Genomic DNA, 16656 nt, shown 5'->3' on the forward strand with positions numbered 1-16656 from the left:
CTAGAACGAGAAATGCTTCACTAGTTCCTCTCCAATTCATTTTCCCTTAAAAAACAGGTCCTTCCTTGAGTCATTTAAATGAAGCGAAGTGGTTCAACCTAAGGCTAATCTCTAGAACGTTCACAACTTGTCCAGAATAACCCCTCAACTTTATTTTTTGAACTTGTACCCTAGCTTGGATTTTCTTAACATTTCAAAATCCTATCCCAAACATAAAAGATTTAGAACAGCAAAGACATACACCCTCAACCTCTACTCCTAAACCAAGTGAAATCTAAGACAGAAAAAGCACTATTGACACAAAAAAGAAAAATCATAAAATGAAATTCAGTACTCAGTAGCACAGTATACATTTTGGTTGTCTAAAGTGAAAAATTCAACTTGTACAGAGGCAATACAAAAAAAGCCTTGGCTTTATTCTAGCTTGGAAAGAAATCATAAAATTTGTGTCTTACCCACCATACAAACAGGGATTTTAGCAAAAGCATATGATTGTAAAAATAAATTGACCACAAGCCACAACCACAACCACAACCACAAATAAATCAAAAGTGTGTGTGTGTGTGTGTGTGTGTCTAATAACGAAGCATGTAAGTACGACGACGGAACCAATTGTAATCTGGCAATAGCTTCACTGGCCCTGATGCTGCAATCGCTATGTCCTGTAATTATTAATTCGAGGGTCAAATTCGAACAACAAAGAAACAACAGGGGCTAAGTTTGAAAATTTGATTAATTACCTGGTCGAATATGAATCTGTTAGCTACACGTTTGATGGTGGCAGCATCAACTGCATCGATTCTTGCAAATAACTCAGCAAATGGGATTCTACGTCCATAAGTAATCAACTGCAAAAATCAAATTTTCAAATCATTAAAAACTAATAATATACATTTTATAATAATATAATATAATATCTGGTGTACCTGTCGTCCAATGTCCTCTGCAATAGGACTGCTTCCATCAATGTGAAGAAGCAATGAAGATTTAAGCTGTGCAAATAGTTACAAATTGTAATTTAATAAACCTCCAAAATTTTATAAAATTTGTTACATAAGATAAAATAATGATTAAACTCAGACTACCCTGAGTTACCTGATTTTGAGCACGAATAACATCATCGTCTGTGACTCGGTAACAAAGTTTGCTAATTTCTTGCATTATTGCAAAAGATAAATCATCCAAGCAATCAGGCTACAAAGAAAAACACATAATTCACAATCTTTAATTCAAAAAGATTAAAAAAAATTGTTCTTTTTTTTTCATATAACAAAGATTCACCTTAGCAACAGCATAAACACCAAATAGCCCAGTGTCTTTATAGTTGGTGTTGAAAGCCATCATGCTCTCTGCAAGTTCACTAATCCCCACCAGCTGAGCAAGCTGTGAGCTGTAAACAATTAAGGATTTTAATACTAAAATAATAAAAACAAATTTACAAGCTTAAAAAAAAATAATAATAATAATAAGAGAGGTTTGAAGATCGAAGAAAGATGAAATGAAACCAACCCCATATGTTTCCCAGCTCCTGCAGATTTGTTCCATGATCCAAGCATAGCTTGTATCACCATCAAAGCAATAGAATCAGGATCTGTCCATGATGCTCCATTAAAGGCGACAGCAAATTGAGCAAGAGGCATATCATCATCCCTCATTCGAACCTGATTAGTTCAAAGTTTGAGTAACATAATCACTTTAATTTATTAATCTAGGAAAAGAATTATCTGTTCAAATGTCATGATTTCAAGACCCCAAAACAGTAACACAAACCTCTGATCCAGTGAAAATTGCAGGCTCCTTGGCTACCAATTGTGTTGTGGTCATGGGATTGGCTGATAGTTTTGTGAACATGCTCTTCACCTGCTCTACAAGTTCCTCATGTTTAACAGCCCCAGAAGCTGAAATTACCTGTGACAGATAACATTTTTACAGCATACTATGTTGATAACTTCACAACCCAACTATACTAAAAATGGTTTGTAGAAAGATTGAAGTTTGAGTTGGATACCATTCTGTGAGCTGCATAGTGGGTTGAAATGTAATCTTGAATATCTTTCTTTGTTATCTTCTGGATGTTTTCAGCAGGTCCAAGAATGGTCCTTCCAAGGGGAGTGTATTGGAATGCAGTAGCATGCAAATGATCGAAGATTACTTCTTCGGTCTGTGCTCCCACCTGAAATAACATATACATTCAGTAAAACAGCTTCTACATTATTATCATATAGCTGTAGTTGGAACTGAGTGCTGATTCTAATCTTAGCCTACAAACCAAATTTAATTAAGGCAAAAAGGAGTGCAAACACACAAACCTCTTCCATCTCACGTAGAATAACACCACGCTCACGATTGATCAATCTTTCATCAAAAGTCGAGTTCTGCAATATATCCGATAGAATATCAAGCGCCTTAGGCACGTCTCCTCCCATGACTTTGGCGTAATAAGTTGTTTGTTCCCTCGATGTATACGCATTCAAATGTCCTCCCATATTCTCAATTTCCTCCTCCAAATCCCTAACCGATCTTTTCGATGTCCCTTTAAATATCATATGCTCGAGGAAATGAGCAACACCATTGTTCTCTTCCGTCTCAAACCTTGACCCTGCATCGATCCATACCCCAACGGTAGCGGTCTGGGAGGCGAGATTAGACTCGGTGGCAACACGGAGACCGTTAGGAAGAGTGGTGACTCGAGTCTCGGGGTAGGTGAGGATAGATGTGTGATCGGTTAGGGTAGGGTAAGGCGAGTTGTGTTTGAGGAACCTAGGGTCGGGGTTTTCGAGTCGCTTGAGCTTCGATTTGACTTCTTCGGCAACGCGATCGTAGATCATTTGATGAGGATGTGGTGGAGCTGGTGTGGGCGTGTCGGAGACGCTGGAGACGGCGGTGGCGGTCGAAGCGGATCTGGAGATGGTGGTGGTGGCTGCTAAAGCTCGGTGAGAGCGGCGAGATAGCTTGAGGAGGTGGCGCATCGCCATGGCTGGTGGATGTGCGTTGATGCGATTCCAATCTGAAGTGAGATTGGGAGGTTATTAGGGTAAGGGGGAAGGGTGGGCGTACGATGGTGACGAAGGTTATGTAATAAGTGAATAAAGAGGAGCTAAAAACGACCCTGTTTCTTCTTTTTATGCTCTTTAGGATTTTTTATTTATTTATTTTTTTGGGAAAATGATTCCCGAGAGTAATTAACTTTTGCGTTTGTACTCATTTGGTCTATTTTCTTTTTTTTGTATTCAATATATCATCGAACTTGATGTTGGTGTTTACCATAGCTCTTTTGACCGGTGATAGCCGGTCAAAGGATTATGGTGAACACAAACAACAAGTTTGATGGTATATTGAGTACAAAAAAAAGGAAAGGGACCAAATGAGAACAAACGTAACAGTTGGTTACTCTCCTGATTCATTTTCCCTTTACTCATTTACAACAAATCTCACATCATCTCCTATTGATATTAATGATTTTATGAGATTCATTTTTGCTTCTCTTCAAAACATAACCTACAAAAGAACATTATTCATACATGTACAACTTTGTAATGCACTTGAATATTTATTAGGGGAATCTTGACTAAGCAGACGCATTTCATGACTACATTTACATTTCCAATCAAATGATTTATCGTATCATGGATTCTAGACAAGTCTACAAACGAGTGGAATCACAAGTGCTGTGATTTTTTAGTTTACTTAGCTTTAAGATCGAACTCATGGGATAAGATACAACATCAATATGTACAATATCATGCTGTTTTTGTAGACACATCACCATAATATTGTACATATTGATGTTGTATCTTATCCCATGAGTTCGATCTTAAAGCTAAGTAAACTAAAAAATGATAGCACTTGTGATTCTACTCGTTTGTAGACTTGTCTAGAATCCATGATACGATAAATCATTTGATTGGAAATGTAAATGTAGTCATGAAATGCGTCTGCTTAGTCAAGATTTCCCTAATAAATATTCAAGTGCATTACAAAGTTGTACATGTATGAATAATGTCCTTTCATAGGTTATGTTTTGAAGAGAAGCATTAATGAATCTCATAAAGTCATTAATATCAGTAGGAGATGATGTGGGATTTGTTGTAAACGAGTAAAGGGAAAATGAATCAGGAGGGTAACTAACTGTTGCGTTTGTTCTCATTTGGTCCCTTTCCTTTTTTTTGTACTCAATATACCATTGAACTTGTTGTTTGTGTTCACCATAACCCTTTGACCGGCTATCACAGGTCAAAAGCCGGTCAAAAGGGCTATGGTAAACACCAACAACAAGTTCGATGATATATTAAATACAAAAAAAAAAAGGGACCAAATGAGTACAAACGCAAAAGTTAATTACCCTCAAGAGTCATTTTCCCTTATTTTTTTTTATTTTTACTTTTGCCTTCTGCAAAAACAAACGCAAAAATATAAACCAATTTTTTTTTTCTCTTTATGCTCTTTAGGTATTTGTGATTCTTTAATATTTTATCATTAAGTAATTATTATGGGTGATATTTTGTCATTCGTTTATAAATATCAATTACTGTAAAGTGGCATTTGCACAAAATATAGTTGTTGATATTTTTTATACAAAACTTAAGTAGTGTTTTTTGAACTCGAAACATAGTTATTCTACTAAGTTATTTTCTTTATATATAACCTTTAAATTTGTTTTACTTTTACATATGATAGTTAATTTTTTTTCACATATACGACCATTAGATTTATGGGTCATATATGTGATAAAAAATACACAAGTAATTAAATGTGTAAAAAAATAATTTAAATGTCATATGTACATAAAAAAAGAATATATATATATATATATATATATATATATATATATATATATATATATATATATATATATATATATATATATATATATACGGAATAAAGTTTAGACTATCTTCATTCCTGGTTTATGACAGTCTCTTATTGAGTTTGAAAATAGATGGTATTTTCGGTAAAAGTATTTATTAACTTATATTGTAATAGAAAAGAGTACTTAAAAAAACGAATAAGTTTAAACGCAATAAATTGATAAGTAGTCTTTGAAGTGTTTAGCAAAAAACTTCTTATAAATGTAAAATGATCAAAAAGAATACATATAATATATTAGCTTCTTTTTACATGGATGATTTTATTAAAGTTAGAAGGTGTTATGGGTATATTCTTACTATTATTCTCATGACATATGCTTGAAAAAAAAAAGACACCATAAATTCCACTTTAAAGTATTTTTTATACGCCATGTACTCAAACATATGCAAGTGTATTTGATTCTTCCGATACCATTGGTGGAGAAGTTGTTTTGCCACTGAATACTTTGGAGTTCCTAGATTCTGATATAAGCCCACAATAAGCAATTAAGATTGTGCTCAACATCTTGTCTTTTTGTTGACTTGGCTAACGGATGTAGCATCCTTAAGAGATCTTTAAATGTTAGTTGATTGATTCCTTTATCCGAGACGCAGTAGTTGCCTATTTGACTCTAAATCGATACCATGAATGTGCAAGATATCAAGAGATGTTCTATTGTTTCTTCTGATGAGTCGCATAAATGACGGTGGTATTAGTAATGGTGACTCCCCTTTACTCTGTGAAAGTCTCTATAACATCACTTACCCAAATCTATTTATCGAGCAGGTTGTTGAGGCTCAATTGATTTATCATGTGTAAGCATTAAAGCAAACAATCACTCACTCTCTCTCTCTCTCTCTCATATTGTTCCTTTTCAATTCCATTTTCAATATTTATTCATCTCTAATTGTTCTTCTTTTTTGTGTCATTTATCCTTGGTTGCCTCAAGTGTATACGAATCTGCAAATCTCTTGCTTAATGGGCCGATGTTAGCCTATTCATACGTTGGGTTTTTATACATCAATACATATTATATTAGCGCAATGGAGTAACCAAATTAATACATATGCGTATATGCACCCTATGATATAGCTTTTACTAATTATAGGAACCTACTTTCGAATTTAACTATAGAAAAGCATAAAAACACTTACATCGTGATCTTTTGATTGAGACCATATAGTTGACAACTCTTGGAAACGGTGAATGACCTAAAGGAGAATCCCTCTATTGTTTTCAGACCAAGACTCCAATAAGCAAAACAAGGAAATCTCTAATAAGGAATAAGTCAAAAAATTACATAACCCTATAGAGGGGTTATAATTTTCTAACTCATTCAGAAGTAGTATGTAACACCCGGTTCCTGGTGTTGGATTAGTGTCTAAGTCCATAACTATTTTGGTATGTACTTGACCCGATTATGAGCATGGTCCTTTTGGGTTGCCTTCACCATAGCAACTTGTAGGAAGAATTAAGGAGAGAGTATATTAATTATGATTTATTAATATATTATAAGAATAATATATTAAAGGAGAAATCATATTGTTTAATTAATATTAGTCAAGAATTAATTGATAATTAATTTTGTGGCTAAAAGACATTAACTAAATAAAGGGGACTAGAACTGTCAATTGTGTGATAGTTGAATATTGGGCTAATGGACTCCATAGAGGATGGAGTGGATGAATTCTATGGGGAAACCCATAAGAAATCGTCCAAGGCCTCTAAGGAGGGAGTCCATGGACTGCTTAGAGCTTAAGCAGTCAGATTAGGGTTTCCTAAGTTCAAAACCATAATAGCCACACATATTTAAGGACCCCTAGGCACCAAAAACGTGGCCAACTGGTTCCTTAGGGTTTCTAGATGTTTTTGGGTGCCTCTTCTCTTCTCCTCCTTCATCCTTATTGCTAGTGGTGTTTGTAACTCCATTAGAGGTGCAACACTTGAGGCACTAAGCACTCTGAAGCCAATTACAAGGAGGAATAGATTGTTATTGCAACATAACAATCAAAGGTATTCTCTAAACCCTAATTCGGTTTATAATATGTAATATCTAGGGTTTATAGCTTTGGATAATTCAATTGCATGTGCATTAGACAAACTATATCCGAAGCATTAGGGTTTGCATGTACACCATAGGAATGATGTAGTGCTCAAAACCCATTAGTGGTATCAAAGCCTAGGGATGTTTGTTGATGAATTTGATGCTTATTTGATTGAATATTAATTGAAAATAAAAAATTTTGAGTTTTTTAGGGCTGGACTCGCCGAATCCATGACTGGACTCGCCGAGTCCACTGGGTACTCGACGAGTCCAGTGCTGACTAGACGAGTCAGCGAGTCTGCCAACTGATTTTCGCGATTTTCTTGTTGTTTTGGCTTAGGATTATTACCAAACGTTTTTAATTGATAAAATCTGATTTTTATTGATTTTGGGTGAATATCCTTACCAAAATAGAAGATAATTACCAATTAATCAAATATTTGTTGCCTTATAAGATAATGTTTGATTATTTAAGTTATTTGGTGAATTATCTTGCATATAATTGGACTAGGTCAAAATTAGATAACCACCAGTTAATTGTTAATTGTTTTATTTGAATTATTGATCTAGAATGTTCTTGATAAAGTTTGAAAAAGTTTCAACTTACACCTTTAAGGTTTTAGAGTTTTAAATTTGAACTTAATAGTTTTAGGTTTGAAATTTAAATAGTTAAACCATAATGTTTTAAAAAATTTCAAAACTTACCCTCAAGTTTTAGAATTTAAAATTTGATTAAAAGTTTAATGTTGAATTATTAAATTCTAAAACCCTAGTATTTTTGAAAAGTTCAAATTACATCCTTATGGTCTTATTAAGTTAATTAAATGTATAATTAAAAGAGAGTTAATAATTCCATAAAGTTTTGGTTACATTTAACTAAATTAAAAGTATAATTTATTAAATTAGACCACCTAGTATTTTAAAAGTATAAATTATACCCTTATATTATATGTAACATTAAAAGTCTAATATTATATATATATATATATATATATATATATATATATATATATATATATGTGAGTAAAAAGTCAGTCTTACCGTTAGTAGGCCTCATTCACGAAGTTGGTCTATAAGGGGTGTTTAAGGAAATTGCCTATAAAATGGCGATTGAATGGGTATCCACTCTTACCCACCACACTCTTGACTAGTGGAGGGTCATTAGCCGAACGGGTAGGATAGGACAAAACCTTCCATTATAAGTATAATGAAGTGCAAAGTAACTAAATGCTTTTACAAATTCCCAAATCACAGTTACTTTAGACAAAATGTGAAATTGTATGTTAATCCATGGAATTACACTTCATGCCCTTGTCAAACGTTAGTGGAGCGTGTGTGGTTGACCGGCACACTAATTAGGGGTTGACATTGGCAGTGAAGGGTGGCTCGATGTTTATCATAGATTAATGGAGCGTGTGTGGATAACCGACACATTGATTAGGTGATAGTAGCATTGGGCGCACCACGTGATTCACATGGTTATATACACCTTGTTTGTGATCCTTGGCATCCCAGTCACAAACACGAAGGGCATAATCGAGATTTAAATATGTCATTGAAAATTTCAATGAATCTCAAAAGATCTAGGAGTTTCAATTCATTTAAAACTTAAACTTCATTTTTGTTTTTCATGGTGAAATTGGTAAATCGTCATTTTCCTACCTTCAAATATTCTGCAACTAGATTACGACATCCCTCTTCTAGGTTGTAGAGTATTGTGTTGGATCCTAGCCTTAATGACTCATTTGGGTGTTTTATTCAGGACTCAATCAACTTGACTTAAATTTTCTCCCGTTTTGTAGATGTCTGGTTCTGATAATCATGGTCTTCCTGAATCCTTTGAATATGATATTCCACGATATGATCGAGGAACAAGAGATCATGCTTCACTTCCTCCACCTCGTCCAATTGTTCTACCTAACCCATAAGTTCAAAGGCTTGAAAAGTTCAAGCTCACTCAAGCCCTTTTGGCAAGTAAACATGAAGATGGGAAACATGTATGTGCACACGTCTTAAGTATGAAGTCACACATTGACACATTAAGGATATTGGGGGTCGAGATTTCAGGTGAGTTGGTTGTTGACTAGGTTCTTAAATCATATAGTGAGTGTTATAGTGAGTTCGTAAGAGAGTACTATATGATGGACTACGGCGTGAATCATATAGTAAGTACTATAGTGAGTTCGTAAGAGAGTACTATAGTGAGTTCCTGGATCATTCGATTCCTGAATCATATAGTGAGTTTGTAAGAGAGTACTATATGATGGACCACGACGTGACCCTCATTAATCTCACCTATTTGCTTATAGTTGCTGAATCATCAATGATTTGGCGTGCTGATCAAGCAAACTTGTCTGATGAATCAAACTCCCAAACTTTAATGGACACTGACAACATTGGAAGTCCAGAAAGGACTAAGTATGAGATAGTTCCTTGTGTCATTCCAAAAAGGTCCATTTGCTTCTATTGCCAAGACAAGGGGCATCGGAGACGAAGCTGTCCTGTTTACCTGAGAGATCTAAGAGATGGGAGAGTCAAGACATATGGCTCTACTTCAGGTAAAATCTATTAGCTAACTCTATAAGTTCCTATTTTTTTATTCTTAATACATGATGTGATAAGATTACATTTTGATGTTTTGCAGGATCGAAGAAAAAAAAGGAAGTTTAAGGAAGAAGTGTGATGAATCTGACCATGAAGAAATGGATTTCGATCGCATGGATTCAAAGATCGGATTTTTGAGCCGCTACTTTAGAGTTAGGATAGATTGCTAAGAAATATGTAATAGCATAGTTTTCAGTTGAATTGCATTGTAAGGACAAATTTTTCCGCAATAAAATAAATTTTGATTTTGTCTTATTTATTTATCCTTACGATGGCGTGTATGAAAAATTGATGTTTAAATGTTTCTATTATTAGCAATGATGGATTTGATTCTTAATTAGGTTATTTGTGGAAATGTCGAGTATTTACCAAATAGGGAGAGTTTCCCATTGCCCAAGTCTCAAATTGGACAGAAACTTGGAATCGTGCAACTTGATTTGTGTGCTGAATGAGAAACTTTATATTTGAAAATTTTAAGACTAGCTCATTGACAAAGAGTCAAGTGAAGGACTAAGAGATCAAGTTTGCAATGCTTTGCAATGGTCTAGTCCACCACAAAGAAAGATAACATATTCGTTATGATTTGCCAAAAGCTTGGTGAATATGGTTATGCTTACAAGTTTAAGTATAATTATGCATCATTAGAAAGGTTTCAATGAAAGGCAGGACGAATATGAAGGATCAGTGATACAGAAAGATAAAAGTTTCTCCATTATAAGAAGAAGGGAGAGTACCTTTTATCATGTTTTATGATCGTCTTAATGATTAAGAACCATATCTCAAATTAATCCTCTATGTGAGTCTTAATTAGTGCATTTGTCTAACTAAGAAAAGGAATTGAAAATTGTTGAAATGGTTAAATCAAGAAGTCAATCATACTTTATTCCAATATTGAGTCTTAGAGTTATACTCCAAGATTGTGAATTGAGTGACATGTTTTTAGTAGGTTTATAACACTTATCAAATGTGGAGTTTGAAAGTTTCTTATTCTTATACATTTGAAATTGGTAAGTTGTGATGTCTTGGATAAGACAAATACCAACTATAACCAATTATGTAAAGTGTTTTGTCTTGATAAGAACTACACTAACTCTTGAAAATTAGTTTTGTCAAGGAATGTTTCTTGACAAGAGAATTTTATATGTCAAGAGGTCAGTGGGAGTTTTTAATGATCTTGAAAATATTTCAAGAACAAATCATGAATAAACCTTATGAATCATCAGTAGCACATGACTTGAGGTTTACCACCTATCGTGTTGACATAATTTTATTTCTGTGCCATTCCAGTTGAGTTAATTATGCATGTGAGTTCTAAATTAATTGCATAAAGGCAAGATACCCTGATTAATGGAAAGTACATTGATTGGTAAGGGTGAGCTGCTTAACAACCTGGAAGCAATGGTGGGCACTCGTGCTGCCATGAGGCAATAAATTAAGATTGAACAAGTTCAATCCATATGAGTTGGATTTGTCACAAACATTGTCGTATGATTGTTGTTATGACAAATTTACATGGATAGGAACACATACGCTATAAAATCTAAGTGTCATTAGGTTTCTCTCCTTCATGAAAATGATTGTTAGGAAATGCTTTCACTAAGTGTCATTAGGTTTCGTGCTGCCATGAGGCAATAAATTAAGATTGAACAAGTTCAATCCATATGAGTTGGATTTGTCACAAACATTGTCGTATGATTGTTGTTATGACAAATTTACATGGATAGGAACACATACGCTATAAAATCTAAGTGTCATTAGGTTTCTCTCCTTCATGAAAATGATTGTTAGGAAATGCTTTCACTAAGAGAGATTTTAAGAAGATATCAATTGTGAAAATTGTATTCTCAAATTTGATTATGATTACGGCATCCCTCTTCATAGTTCGAATTGTGAGATTTGACAATTAGTCTGAACATTTTGAGACTTAGTAACATGAGTTCTAAAATTGTTTAGACACACATAAGATATATAAGAAAATGTGTATGAGTTTAAGAAACTTAGATAAAGGATTATCAAAGCATCTAGTATTTGAAATATGAACTTAAGGAATTCAATAAGCATTGTTTTCTGGAAGTTCAGCTGTTTTCTGAATACATGTCAAAGATAATGGGAGCATAAGTGTTATGCCAATAAGGAAATAATCATCATGTTAGTGGGAGCATGATTATTATGGTAAGTATTGCAAGTTAGCAATATTAACAAGAGTTATACTTTGTAAAGTCGCAAGGGTTGAAAAGTTGTTTTGCTATAATTAAGGGAGAAAATATTATACTTCGTTTCAAAATCTAAAGCTTAGATTGAGAAATTTTAATAAGTTTAGTCAAGGTTACATAGTGCATTCTAAAAATTCGATTATGATTACGACATCCCTCTTCATAGTTTGAATTGTGAGAACGTGGCACATAAAATGTTATTGCAGAAGATTGATAAAGTATCATATCTTTATGTAAGACATTATGCATCGTGTCCCATACGCTTTGGGGATAGGATCTATTGCATATGCTGTAATATTTGACCATTCAAAATTTTTCCAAATGCCTAGCGCATTAAGAGGGAAAAGGGACTAGAATCGGTTTTGACTAAAATAATTAAACAACTATCAAAGGACGATCAAAAGTTCGCTAAGGATTGGTCGCTTGTGAGTAGTTGGAAGTATAGTATTGGATGGGCCATATCGACATTATTATGAATAGATAAGATTCTATATAGAATGATTTGTCATATGACAAATATGGAAATGTTCCGTATTGGGAGTTAGATATTAAGAATTTTATGTCTAGATTAGAATTTTTTTTATGCAAAAAGGATGTTCAAAGGAATGTACTTTTAGTGAGAAACATCACATCTATAGAATTGTTTTGTAACAATGTCTGATAGAGTACTTTATGATTTCATTGGCCGAGTCTTGGTGACTTTTGTGTTGTGACTTCATGAAAAGGATCATTGCATAAAATGTTAGAATCTAACATATTCTAATAGTGGCAAGAAATTGTTTTCTTACACTAATAATGAGGATAAGGAGTTATGAAATCAGCATCATTGGAAAAGTTTTCAATTGATATATTTCACAAAGTATGGATCATAGGTAAACAAAGTGTGCATGTTTGAGGCATGGGACAGTTGCTGTTATAATTCAAGTAATAAGTTGATTATCTGAAACATCAAACAATAAATAACGAGTAATCAATATGGTGACTAAATAAGAAGTGTTTTATTTATACTCAAAAGTTTTGAGGCCATATAGGATTAAGTATTATTATTGTGTTTCACTTTGCATGTTTTGACTTCCAGAATAACTGGGTTATTCATACCTCCACAGTCGGTCATACGTTGGAAGTAGGTATGAAGGAAGATTGTCGTGAATCCGTCTGTAGATTGTCTAAAGTGTTTAGACATCGCAAAAGTTTGCTGCAGAGTTCATGAGTGCTTTAATAAGATTAGAGTATTGGATTAAACCCACACTCACTTGAATCACTTCATGGATTTATCACGAGTGATTGTAAGACGATAATATTGTATATTCTTGAAATCGAGACGTGTGAGTTGTAATTACGATTCGGTTGCACATTGATAATATGTAAATGCACCAAAAACTTGGTGTTATAAAACATATTGTTGTGTATGATTTGATGAGTAAGATCAAGCGAGCATTTGAGTTGAAGTTTATCCATTCCTTTTACCCAAAGCGGGATAAAAGCGATATATGTGGGCCCCTCGATGATTTAGTAATGACACCATAAGCGCTTGACCAAGCTGGGACTAAGTTGATGTGTTCAATTGTAGTATGTTGTCAGTCATCATAAATCGGATGTCGGGAAACAATACATAGACAAAGTGAATGATTTAAATCCATGTATCGTGTTTATACGATATCTTGTAGAATGGAGGAATATATGATCCGTTATCTAAAGGACACACATATTTGATAAGATCAAAGTTGACAACAGCTTTTGAAAGTTACGATTGCTGATTAGGTTCTAAAGTTATGCATAATAGTTATTAGACTTATCCAGGTGGGGGACTTTTGGATTAGTGTCTAAGTCCATAAATGTTTTTGTATGTACTTGACCCGATTATGAGCATGGTCCTTTTAGGTTTCCTTTACCATAGCAACTTCTAGGAAGAATTAAGGAAAGAGGAGATCAATTATGAATTATTAATATTGTAACACCCCAAAGTTTGGAAAGCCAAGAAAAGAAAGAAAAACCTCAAGTTTAAGGGGAGACTCGGCGAGTCCATGGAGGGACTCGGCGAGTCCGAGCGGGATCCGAGTTGTGGTGTAAGCGACCGACTCGGCGAGTCGGCCAAGGAGACTCGACGAGTTGGGTCTGAGCGAGGAAAAACCCTAAATTCGGGATTTGGAGCCTATTTAAGCGTCTCATTCTCTTTCCTAGGGTTCCTTTACTGCCTCTCTACCCCAGAACACCAAACCCTAGCCGCCATATCCGTTTTTGAGCTAGATCTTGCCTTGTAGAGTGCACTAAAGCTTGGAGAAGGAAGAAAAGCCTTGGAGGTGCAAGAAGGGACTGTAGATCCGAGATTGAGAAGACATTTCAGACCAGTTGGAGGTAATAAGCTGTTGCTTGGACTCCCTTTGCACCTAGATCTATTCTTATATGTGAGTTTTGGTCATTGTTGGTATGATATGTAACCAATCCGAGTTGGAGGTTCAGATCTGAGGTTGCTACCTCAGATCCATGTTTGTTTTGGTCTTGAATCCCCTAAAGTATCAGCCCTTGGTATGTTAAAGAAGTATGTTTGCCATAAACCCTAGGTTAGGGTGTTTTGAGCCTAGATATCTTAATCTACACGTAAAGTTTGCCACTTTATGTGGGGGATAGTCCCTAGAAGTATGGATCTATGCGTTGGAAACTCTGTTTGGCTTGAAAAGCCACTGCATGGATTGAGGACTGGATAGACTCGGCGAGTCCTTCGAGTGGACTCGGCGAGTAGCTTGAAGATGAGGAGGAACTCGACGAGTAGGATGAACAACTCGTCGAGTCGGATGAAGTTAGGTATGGACTCGGCGAGTTGGATGAGCAACTCGACGAGTTGGTTGAAGATTGTCTAGGACTCGGTGAGTCTGTTCTTGGACTCGGCGAGTCAGATCGCGAAACCCTAAACCCTTCGAGTTGGGGCTCGAATCAGTGAGTCGGGTGGTGACTCAGCGAGTTGGACAGGACAGGACTTGGAACTAGTTGGACTGGGCGAGTCATGGACTGACTCGGCGAGTCGAGTCGCGAATAAGAAAGACCCAGAGCATATGAACTCGGCGAGTCAGTAGGTAGACTCGGCGAGTAGGGTTGACCCGGAAGGTTGACTTTGACCAGGATTTTGACCTTGACCAGAATTGACCTAGTGACCTTTGGAGGTCAGTTGGACTAAGTGTTATATTGATATTGGTAGCTCGAGGAGCTAGTAGAGCAGCAGTCGAAGTCAGAGGTCAGGTAGCAGTCAAAAGGATTAGCAGCAGCAGCAGGTGAGTTTCCTTCCAGTAGGGACGGGTCTAAGGCCACAATGTCGGCCCGTTCAGTTAGCAGTAGTTTCCGGACTTCGATCTGATGCAGTAGTTAGTATGTTTGATGCCTTCGTGGCTCAAACAGGATTTATGTGTTATGTGTTATGTGTTATGTGTTCCGGGCTACGGCCCGATGTAGTATGCAGTATATGTGTTCATGCTAGTTGATATGTTATGCTATGCTATGTTCAGTCAGCTTCCGGACTTCGGTCCGATGTAGGGGGCAAGGCCCCAGTTAGTCCGGACTTCGGTCCGATGCAGGGGACAAGGTCCCAGTCAGTTTCCGGACTTCAGTCCGATGCAGGGGGCAAGGCCCCAGTTAGTCCGGACTTCGGTCCGATGCAGGGGACAAGGTCCCAGTTAGTTTTCGGACTTCGGTCCGATGTAGGGGGCAAGGCCCCAGTTAGTCCGAACATTGGTCCGATGCAGTGGGCAAGGCCTAGTATGTGCTTTATATGTTATTGCATGGTATGTGTTAGATTGGGGGAGCTCACTAAGCTTCGTGCTTACGGTTTTCAGTTTTGGTTTCAGGTACTCAGTTTTCAAAAAAAAAGGAGCTCGGAAAGATTGCAGTGCACACACCATAGTCAGATAGCCTGGGAATGTTTGACTCTGATAATGATATTATGTTTTGAATTAATACTCGAGAATTTATGTTATGACTTATGATACAGTTTTTCTAAATATGATTTTAGTAATGTTTTTTTAAAGAAATTTTTGGGTTGTATTTTTGGGTCGTTTCAAATATATTTGTAACATCCCAAAAATTATGGACCAAAAATTTCATTTTTAATTAAGTGATTTGCAAAACGTTAGTAACAAAATATCATTCGACCATATCATTTAATAAAACATGTCTCGCGTTTGTAAACCAGAATGTAAATCATAATAATATCAGAGTACAAATCCCAGAATGTCTCATAGTGCGGAAAAACAAGAGTGTGTATGTGATATGCCGCTACCGTGTCAGCTCCTTCCCCTTAGCTGAAGAGGTACTTGAAACAACAAATAAAAACTGTAAGCACGAAGCTTAGTGAGTTCCCCAACGTACCGCATACCAAATGACCATATAACATACAAATATTGTCAGGCATATTTGGGTGCCCGACCTACCCCTGCGGTCCTCTCGACCGGATAATGACTAGCATATCTAGGTGCTGGTCTCCCCTTCGGTCCTTTCGACCGGATACTAACTATCATATATGGGTGCTGGTCTCCTTTTCGGTCCTTTCGACCGGATATTGACTAGCGTATCTGGGTGCTGGTCTCCCCTTCGGTCCTTTCGATCGGATACTGACTAGCATATCTGGGTGTTAGTCTCCCCTTCAGTCCTTTCGATCGGATACTGACTAGCATATCTGGGTGCTGGTCTCCCCTTCAGTCCTTTCGACCGGATACTGGGGACTATTTCACCCCTACCACTACCAAATAACACGTATCACATAATCTATTTAGCATGGTTGGGCATGACTGCCCCTTTGGCCTTATCGACCAGTAACCTTGGGACTATCTCCCCTAGTATCGCTAGCACATAACATCATATCGTACAAACACATAAACATAACACAGGTAGTGGCAACCCTAGATGAATATCACAGAGACAATCATCTAATCATACAATTCCTACTAGTGGGTCGACATT

The 16656-nt window shown here is 36.1% G+C and overlaps 1 protein-coding gene across 1 annotated transcript; it reads right to left on the reverse strand.

Annotated features, from left to right (window-relative positions):
* Positions 1-294: 294 nt before the first annotated feature.
* On the reverse strand, positions 295-3093 carry LOC145009503 (putative mitochondrial-processing peptidase subunit beta, mitochondrial). The gene is made up of 9 exons (XM_078968189.1): positions 2310-3093; positions 2009-2173; positions 1771-1908; positions 1510-1661; positions 1282-1390; positions 1096-1194; positions 927-992; positions 741-848; positions 295-662 (listed from the first exon to the last, which is right to left on the reverse strand). The coding sequence occupies exons 1-9, from the start codon at positions 2973-2975 to the stop codon at positions 576-578; spliced, it is 1590 nt and encodes a 529-aa protein (XP_078824315.1). The 5' UTR covers positions 2976-3093; the 3' UTR covers positions 295-575.
* Between the last annotated feature and the right edge of the window lie 13563 nt (positions 3094-16656).

Source organism: Lactuca saligna, chromosome 8 (assembly GCF_052625555.1).
Source record: "Lactuca saligna cultivar CGN05327 chromosome 8, ASM5262555v1, whole genome shotgun sequence".
Lineage (NCBI taxonomy): Eukaryota > Viridiplantae > Streptophyta > Magnoliopsida > Asterales > Asteraceae > Lactuca > Lactuca saligna.

Bases quoted from the DNA above. Each gene is read 5' to 3' on its own strand.
- LOC145009503 (XM_078968189.1), bottom strand. From the start codon at position 2,975: ATGGCGATGCGCCACCTCCTCAAGCTATCTCGCCGCTCTCACCGAGCT. The intron at 1,662-1,770 runs GTTTGTGTTACT...TGAACTAATCAG, and splicing joins CAATTTTCACTGGATCAGAG to GTTCGAATGAGGGATGATGA. The intron at 849-926 runs GTACACCAGATA...TGATTTTTGCAG, and splicing joins CAGAGGACATTGGACGACAG to TTGATTACTTATGGACGTAG.